The 9497-nt window shown below is 32.2% G+C and overlaps 1 protein-coding gene across 1 annotated transcript; it reads left to right on the top strand.

Moving 5' to 3' along the window:
* Positions 1–4861: 4861 nt before the first annotated feature.
* On the top strand, positions 4862–6764 carry LOC136043381 (actin, cytoplasmic 1-like). The gene has a single exon (XM_065728296.1). It carries the CDS (start codon positions 4862–4864, stop codon positions 5987–5989), a length of 1128 nt encoding a protein of 375 aa, XP_065584368.1. The 3' UTR covers positions 5990–6764.
* The last annotated feature ends 2733 nt before the right edge of the window (positions 6765–9497 follow it).

Here is a 9497-nt window from a genome sequence, read left to right as displayed (position 1 = left end):
AAAACGAAAAAAAACTAAAAAAAAAGGAAAAAACTGAAAAATAAGCTAAAATAAAGGTAAAAACCAATAAAAAACTAAAAAAAAACTGAAAAAACTAAAAAAAGGCAAAAACTACAAAAAAAAACTAAAAACTAATAAAAAAAGTAAAAAAGCTAAAAAACTAAAAAAACTAAAAAAACTAAAAAAAGGTAAAAAACTAAAAAAAATAAAAAATAAAAAAAAACTAAAAAAAGGAAAAAACTGAAAAATAAGCTAAAATAAAGGTAAAAACCAATAAAAAACTAAAAAGAAAAAAAGGAAAAAACTAAAAAAAATTTTCATCTAAAAAACTAAAAAAACTAAAAAAGGTAAAAACTAAAAGAACTAAAAAAGAAAAAAATAAATGACGACACTCAAAGAGAAAGCGACCAGGACAAAAGGAATGTACGATTAGCAATCAACAAAGCAACGGGACACAGGGAGTATAAATGACGACCAGGACATAAGTAAAAAAAAAAAACTATCTATATATATAAAAATAAGTTGTCTGTGGATCTGTGGATCGTGGATCAGGTGACGTCACCTGAAAAAACTGCATCAGGTGACGTCAAAACTGAAAAAACTAAAAAAAGGCAAAAACCACAAAAAAAAACTAAAAACTAATAAAAAAAATAAAAAAGCTAAAAAACTAAAAAAACTAAAAAAAGGCAAAAACTACAAAAAAAACTAAAAACTAATAAAAAAGCTAAAAAACTAAAAAAACTAAAAAAAAGGCAAAAACTACAAAAAAAAACTAAAAACTAATAAAAAAAAATAAAAAAACTAAAAAACTAAAAAAACTAAAAAAACTAAAAAAAGGTAAAAAGCTAAAAAAAACTAAAAACTAAAAAAAACTAAAAAAAGGAAAAAACTGAAAAATAAGCTAAAATAAAGGTAAAAACCAATAAAAAACTAAAAAAAAACTGAAAAAACTAAAAAAAGGCAAAAACTACAAAAAAACTAAAAACTAATAAAAAAAAGTAAAAAAGCTAAAAAACTAAAAAAAACTAAAAAAACTAAAAAAACTAAAAAAAGGTAAAAAACTAAAAAAAATAAAAAATAAAAAAAAAATAAAAAAAAGGAAAAAACTAAAAAAAAAGGAAAAAACTGAAAAATAAGCTAACATAAAGGTAAAAACCAATAAAAAACTAAAAAGAAAAAAAGGAAAAAACTAAAAAAAATTTTCATCTAAAAAACTAAAAAAACTAAAAAAGGTAAAAACTAAAAGAACTAAAAAAGAAAAAAATAAATGACGACACTCAAAGAGAAAGCGACCAGGACAAAAGGAATGTTCGATTAGCAATCAACAAAGCACCGGGACACAGGGAGTATAAATGACGACCAGGACATAAGTAAAAAAAAAAATTAACAAAACTAAAAAGAAGGTAAAAACTACAAAAAAACTAAAAAGAAAAAAAAACTAAAAACTAATAAAAAATCTAAAAAATCTAAAAATCTAAATAAACTAAAAAAGAAAAAAAAAGGAAAAAAATAAAGGAGAAAAACAAAACTAAAAAACGAATGTATATACAGACCGGTACACCGGGATACAAATGACGACCGGGACACAGGGAATATAAATGACGACCGGGACACAGGGACACAACTACAACGGGGACACCGGGGGAAACAGGGGGATATAAATGACGACCGGGACAAAAAAACTAACAAGAAAAAAAAACTAAAAACTAATAAAAAAACTAAAAAATCTAAAAATCTAAATGAGCTAAAAAAGAAAAAAAAAGGAAAAAAATAAAGGAGAAAAACAAAACTAAAAAACGAATGTATATACAGAGCGGGACACCGGGATACAAATGACGACCGGGACACAGGGAATATAAATGACGACCGGGACACAGGGACACAACTACAACGGGGACACCGGGGGAAACATGGGGATGTAAATGACGACCGGGACACCGGGACAGGGAATGGTCGATTAGCAATCACCATCAACAAAGCTCAAGGGCAATCATTAGAATCATGAGGTATAGATCTGAATACAGATTGTTTTCCCATGGACCATATATATATATATATATATATATATATATATATATATATATATATATATATATATATATATATATATATATATATATATATATATATATATACGCGCGCGGGGGGGCTTGGGGGGGGCGCGAAGCGCCCCCACCAACTAGGTGTTGGGGTGGCGCGAAGCGCCACCCCAACAGCTAGTAGATAGATAAAAATTAAAATTATTGCTCAGACACCATCAACATTTTTGTAGTTAACATAATAACTGAACTGAGATTGGAAATGAAATAAAATTACCCTGTTGTTGGAAGTGATTCTATTAAAAAAAATTTATTGTAAAAGGCACTAACAATTTTTTTTAACATAACCCATTAAACCGCTGTCCGTGATTTTCCATCACGGATGATTTTCCATCACGGATGTCCGTGATGTCCGTGACCAGCCATCAGAGTGCACGAAAGTAGAAAGAAAAAAAGATGTTCACGATGTAAAATATCGTGGTTACAGTCACTTTACTTGATTTTCAAACAAATATATATATTCCTTGTTATTCAATCCAAGGGTCTATTAGTCTCTGTCCCATTAAGGGGTATTGGGCAAGGTGGTTCAAATAGTGTACTTATTTTTTGATCTTATTCTAGTTTTATATGCTATGGAGTATTGTGTTTTTTACTATGGGACGTGATCATCTCTTACTAGCCCGCTGCCCGCTGCAACCCGGATGTTACTAAAGAATCCTAAATATATTTGCAGTTTTATACTAATACTTTTTTTTATCGTAATACAAATATCGTAATGATTCATTGCTATAAATTGTTCCTTACTAGAATTCAGCTATATCCACTGAAATTTATATTTCAAACAGTTCGTGGTAGCGAATCATACAGTTGGTGGTAGTGAACTGTAGTAAGGAGTGACCCGGCTCACCGGAACTCTAAAAAAAGAATTTTGATACCAATAGTTACATCAAAAAAAATATATTTTAATGCTGATTTTAAATATATAAGTTTCATCAGGATTAGTATTTCCCATCAAAAGTTACGAGCCTGATAATATTTGGCTAATTTTAGAAAATATTATATAGAGGTGAAAAATTCCTGCTATTATAATAACAACAAAAGCTACTACAATGCTATATACGAATATATGTCTTTTCGTATAAAATTCATTATATTTTAACGATAATTTTTAAGCTACAAAAGGCATTAGATGTGGTAATTTTCTTTAAACGTAACCATTAAACAACTCTTTACGACGTTGCAGCACCAAGTAAACTGCTAAGAAAATGAAAAAGAACCAAAAAAGATGCCATTTTTGCAAAATATTGTGGTTTCAGCCACTTCACTTGATTTTCAACCCAGTATATTGCCCTTGTTGGTCAAGCCAAGGGATTGTAGGTTTTCTGTACAGGGGTTTCGGGCAGGCGGTTCTACTAGTGTACTTCGTTTATTGATATGATTCTAGCTTTAGGAGTCTTGGGCTATTTAATGTATTATTAAGTAACGTGATCGTCTCTTACTAGTTCTTAGTTACCGTTGCAGCCCGGATTGTCTCAAAATGAATAATCTTTTATAACGTAAAAGCATCTCTGGTTCAGTTTGTAGAGCGTAGGTTTCATAATAGTAGGGCTCATGAGTTCGAGCTTAAAATAAAGCATGTGATGATTATTTTACTATGGGCTGCAATTCGTTTAAGTATAGGCAAGAGTTCACTATTTATTAAAAAAAGTCAAAATACTGTAAGTTTACTGTATAAGAGTTTCAGACGAGGCATTCTACAAATTCTCTTTCTCTTCCACTTGGAAACTATTTTTGGGAGTTATTAGTTATTGGGTATGGGTGGCCATTGTCTCTTACAAGGCTGCTGCCTACGGCTAAATTCCAAATTGTTTACCATAAACAGATGTAATGAACTATGTCTTTCCGAAATGGTTACTAGCTACCACTGCAACATGGAATAGGTTTCCACTATGTCCGATGAAACTTACGTATCAATTATGTAATTTCTTTATAATGAAATATCAAAACTTAAAATTGTTGCTAAGACACCTTCAATATTTTTCCAGTTTATATAATTTTTGCTTTTTTAGCTAATTAATAACTCAGTTTGTGCTTTACTGAAAAAACAAAACAAAAATCAGATGACCGTAGACTATAAGTTTAATTGACATATACTGATATTTCCTCCATAAGATTTTGACAATTTTTATTTATAAGAGTAAGAAATGTGAAAAGATTTCAAAAGTATTGTTTTCTCCGTAAAGCGCATATTGTGTTCTGGTCTTGAGAAGGCATGGGGACTATCAACCATACTCATGGAAATGTCATCTCACTTTGAGTCTGACTTGGCTATTTATTGCTATTTCTGTTCGTTTTGAGTTTCATTTATTGATTAATAGTGATTTGTGGTAGTTTTACACTTGGAAGATTGCTTTATTTCTGCTCATTCTTGGCTTAATGGAGCTCTATAATTTGTTGAAAAGCTTTTCTTGTGGAAAAAGTTTTTTACATTAATGTCTGTTCGTTTTATTTATAAAAATTAAAAATAGCATTTTAACCACTATAAAAAGTATGCTGACATAGTTATGCAAAATGTAGTAATTTTTGGGGGGCTTAAAAAATCTTATGTTTCGTCTGAAACTAGATTGATTCCTGAAAATTTTAAATAAAGCAATTTTTTTTAACTGCAAACTGCAAAACAATTTTTGGTATCCGAGCAAGAACTAAAATTTATCAATTCAAGCCAGAGAGAGGCTGAAAAATTTCAAAAATGATATTGTTTTTTTGTCAGGTTCTAGCTACTCGACACGTGGATATTTTGATTACTAACAAAATACGAAAAAATGACAGAAGATATACCTGCAATAGTTATTGATAATGGATCAGGTATTTGTAAAGCAGGATTCTCAGGAGATGACGCCCCAAAATCTTTATTTCCTGCTGTGATTGGTCGTCCAAAACATAAGGGAGTGATGATTAATTTAGGCAGCCAGGATACTTATGTAGGTGATGCTGCTCAAGAGAAAAGGGGAATTTTGAGACTTAAGTATCCTGTAGAGCACGGGATTGTCACAGATTGGGATGATATGGAAAAGATCTGGCATCATACATTCCACAATGAACTTCGCGTTGCCCCTGAAGAGCACCCAGTTTTACTCACAGAAGCTCCTCTTAACCCAAAAGCCAACAGAGAAAAAATGACTCAAATCATGTTTGAAACTTTTAACACCCCTGCCATGTATGTTGCCATTCAAGCAGTCCTTTCCCTCTATGCATCTGGAAGAACCACTGGTATTGTTCTTGACTCGGGCGATGGTGTCTCACATACTGTACCCATCTACGAGGGTTATGCAATTCAGCACGCAATTCGAAGATTGGATCTTGCTGGTCGAGATTTGACCGATTATTTGATCAAAATTTTAACTGAGCGAGGATATTCCTTTACTACTACTGCCGAAAGAGAGATCGTTCGTGATATTAAAGAAAAACTTTGCTATGTTGCTTTGGACTTCGAAGAGGAGATGGCAACTAGCGCCAGCTCGGCATCTCTTGAACAGAACTATGTGCTGCCTGATGGCCAGATCATCACTATAGGTAATGAAAGATTTAGATGCCCAGAAGCCTTATTCCAACCATCTTTTCTAGGTATGGAGTCTTCCGGGATTCACGAAACTACATACAATAGTATTATGAAATGCGACGTCGACATCAGAAAGGATCTCTATAGTAGTATTGTTTTGTCTGGGGGTTCTACCATGTACCCTAGCATTGCTGACAGGATACAAAAGGAAATTACAGCCCTTGCACCTTCCGCCATGAAAATCAAAGTTATTGCCCCACCAGAGCGTAAATATTCCGTATGGATCGGTGGATCTATCTTAGCTTCCCTCTCCACATTCCAAGATATGTGGATTTCAAAACAGGAATACGATGAGTCTGGATCATCCATTGTTCACAGAAAATGCTTTTAAGTTGCTTATGTCAAATAATAAATATGTCAACATATTCATGATCTTTTTAAAAAGATCATATAATCTTGATGAAATCATCGTCATCTTATGTTTAGCTATATTATAAAATATATTTAGACAGTGGAATAATATTGACTTAGTATTCCTTAATCAGATAGGAATGACAGCTTTTCTCGATTCCCAATATTTTCAAAACCTAAATTTTTTTGGTTACATAATTTTGTCAATGACAGTAATTATTAGCACTTTAATTTTTATTATAGCTGTTACGATTTTGATATGTTATAGTTGTTAAATATTTTATGGGATATAGTTATGGGTTTAACTGCAGAATGTGTAGTTGTTTTTTTATCTGCTATGGTTGATTGTAATTCAAGTCAAGTGTAATAAGTGTTTCTTGCTGTAATTCAAGTCAAGGGACAGTTAGTTTCTTATAGGGGGATACCGGACAAGGCAGTTCTAACAGTGAAAAAATTCTATTTATAGCTTCCATACAACACCCATCGTTTTGACTAATAATACCGCTGCAACCCTGATTAATATAAAAATGACAAGAAGATTAAGAGAATCATGCAGCTAACCAATCCAATATGTGCCATGGCTCGTTCCATACTAGGTTTCAGCCATCTCTATAACCCTGATGCAAATACAGCTTAAATATCCTTACTAACTAAACTAACCAGTTTCATCAGAGAGTGTCATAATATAGTGTTTTTCTATTTACGTCATACTTCTACCAAAACTATAACCACATTCAGTATCTATTACATTAAAATTTAGTTCTCTGTAAAAACATTGATTTTGTTTTAAAGGTTGTTTTATTACAAAAGACCGTAGAGGTGACAAATTCCTGATGTCAATAACGTGAGCTACTACAGCGTTATAGAAAAATGTAGTTTTTCGTAAAATACTGATATGTTTCAACTTTTTGTATAAGTATGTTTCAATACTGATTATGAATTTTATACGAAAAGACATATATTTTTACATAGCATTGTAGTAGCTTTTGTTGTTATAATAGCAGGAATTTTTCACCTCTATATAATATTAAATAAGAAATTACTCCTTATATAAAATGGGCTTTTGCTTCTCAACGCCTCGCTCTTTACGCTTTGACTCCTTCTCTTAACTCTACTTTTTAAAACAGTAAAAAGCTTTAGCGTAAAGAGCGGAGCGTTGAGGAGGAAAAGCCCCTTTCATATACGGAGTAATTTTTGTTCGTTTTAAGTTTTAATGTTGCTCCTTACTTTCATTTAAAAAACTTTTTTTTATTTAATTTTATGGACGTTTTTTGAATTAATGCATGTTTTGATCTTGGCTCTCCGCACATAAATAATTTAAGCAAAATTTGCATATTAATTTTTTTTTGGCTAAATGCCTTTCTCATAGTTTTAATCGGAAGATTTTGTGAAAAAGGAGTGAAGGAGGAGGCCTAGTTTTCCTCCAATTTTTTGGTTACTTAAAAAGGCAACTTTTGATTTTTCACGAACGTTTTCGTTAGTAAAAAATATACGTAACTTAAGAATTAACTTACATAACGAACTTCTATATTTGTATTCTTTATTGCGTATATGAGGGGGTTCACCCCTCGTCGATACCTCACTCTTTGCACTAAAGCTTAAATTTTGTCCCAATTCCTTAAGAATGACCTCTGAATCACAAAGGCCGTAGAAAATAGTTGAAATTGCTAAAAGTACTTTAGCGTAAAGAGTGAGGTATTATGAGGAGGTAAACCCGTCATGTGCGCAATAAATTTTGTTCGTTTCATGTTTTAATGCTGCTCCTTACTTTCAGTAGAAAAAAAACTTTTCATATTTATTTTTGCATTGTTTTTTCAAATAATACTAGAAAACCCTGCGCCCCCTTCATTGAAATTATCTTCCCCCATGAGAAATTTCTCCATGCAAATATCCTCCCACGTAACCCTCCCTCGTCAACCCCCCTAAACAAAAAAAAACCCTGAAAACGTTTTTACACTTCCCAGTAACCATTAGCCTACTATATGTAAACACAGGTCAAAGTTTATAACTTGCAGCCCCTCCCATGGGAACTGCGGGGAAGTAAGTCGTCCCCAAAGACATAGTTGTTAGGTTTTTCGACTATGGTGAATAAAATGGCTATCTCAGAATTTTGATCCGGTGACTTTGGGGAATACAATCACCCCTGGGGAAAAAACAAACAATTAAACACGCATCCGTGATCTGTCTTCTTGCAAAAAGTGCGAAATACCACATTTTTGTAGATAAGAGCTTGAAACTTCTCCAATATGGTTTGCTGATACGCTGAATCTGATAGCGTGATTTTCGTTAGGACTGTATGACCCTTAAGGTGTGTTTTCCCCTATTTTCTAAAATGAGGCAAATATTCTCAGGCTCGTAACTTTTGATGGGTAAGACTAATCTTGATGCCACTTATATATTTAAAATCAGCAATAAAATATAATTCTTTTGATGTAACTATTGGTATCAAAATTCCATTTTTTAGAGGATCGGTTACTATTTAGCTGGGTCGCTCCTTACTACAGTTCATTACCACAAACTGTTTGATTCGTTACCACGAACTGTTTGAAATATATGTTTCAGTGGGAATAGCAAAATCTAGTAAGGAATAATTTATAGCAAAGAATCATTACGATATTTATATTACGATAAAAAAAGTATGAGAATAAAACTGCAAACATGTTTAGGATGTTTTAGTAACATGTGAGTTGCAGTGGGCTAGAAACCTAGTAAGAGATGATCGCGTCCCATAGTAAAAAACAAAATAGCCCATAATCTGTAAAACTAGAATCACATCTAAAAATAAGTACACTATTTGAACCACCTTGTCCAATACCCCTTAATGGGACAGAGACTAATAGACCCTTGGATTGAATATCAATTCAGTTCAGTTAAGTTATTATGTTAACTACAAAAATTTTGATGGTGTCTGAGCAATAATTTTAAATTTTTATCTATATATATATATATATATATATATATATATATAGCGCGCGCAAGTCGTTACGTGCCATATTAGTTAAGCGCCATTGTAGTTGTGTCCCTGTGTCCCACCTATGAATATACATAGATTTATATATGTGTTTTGAACTACGTAAAACTTGCAAATATACAACATTCTTGGCTGTCCCATTGTCTGTGCATATACAAAGCCTTATGTACTAATAATGACGTCATATGCAAACGCTCTTTTTACAAACAAACAAACATGCATACACACAACTCGTCTTTATATAGATAGATAGATAGATAGATACAATACAAATTAACTGCGTAAAACTTGCGAATATACAACATTCTTCGCTGTCCAATTGTCGCTGCATATAAATAGATTGTCAGGTTTACCGACCCTCGAACATGCAACGCACAATTGTCCATGGGAAAACAATCAGTATTAAGATCTATACCACATTTTTCTAATGATTGACCTTGAGCCTTGTTAATGGTGATTGAAAATGCTAATCGAATTGGGAATTGCAGTCTTTTAAATTGAAAAGGCAGATCCGTTG

The sequence above is a fragment of the Artemia franciscana genome, unplaced genomic scaffold, assembly GCF_032884065.1.
Source record: "Artemia franciscana unplaced genomic scaffold, ASM3288406v1 Scaffold_5214, whole genome shotgun sequence".
NCBI lineage: Eukaryota > Metazoa > Arthropoda > Branchiopoda > Anostraca > Artemiidae > Artemia > Artemia franciscana.
The sequence above is the reverse complement of the archived record's forward strand: the minus strand, read 5'-3'. Positions and strand labels throughout refer to the sequence as shown.

What these genes read in the sequence shown, in the direction of transcription:
- LOC136043381 (XM_065728296.1), top strand. Translation starts at nt 4,862, where the DNA reads ATGACAGAAGATATACCTGCAATAGTTATTGATAATGGATCAGGTATT.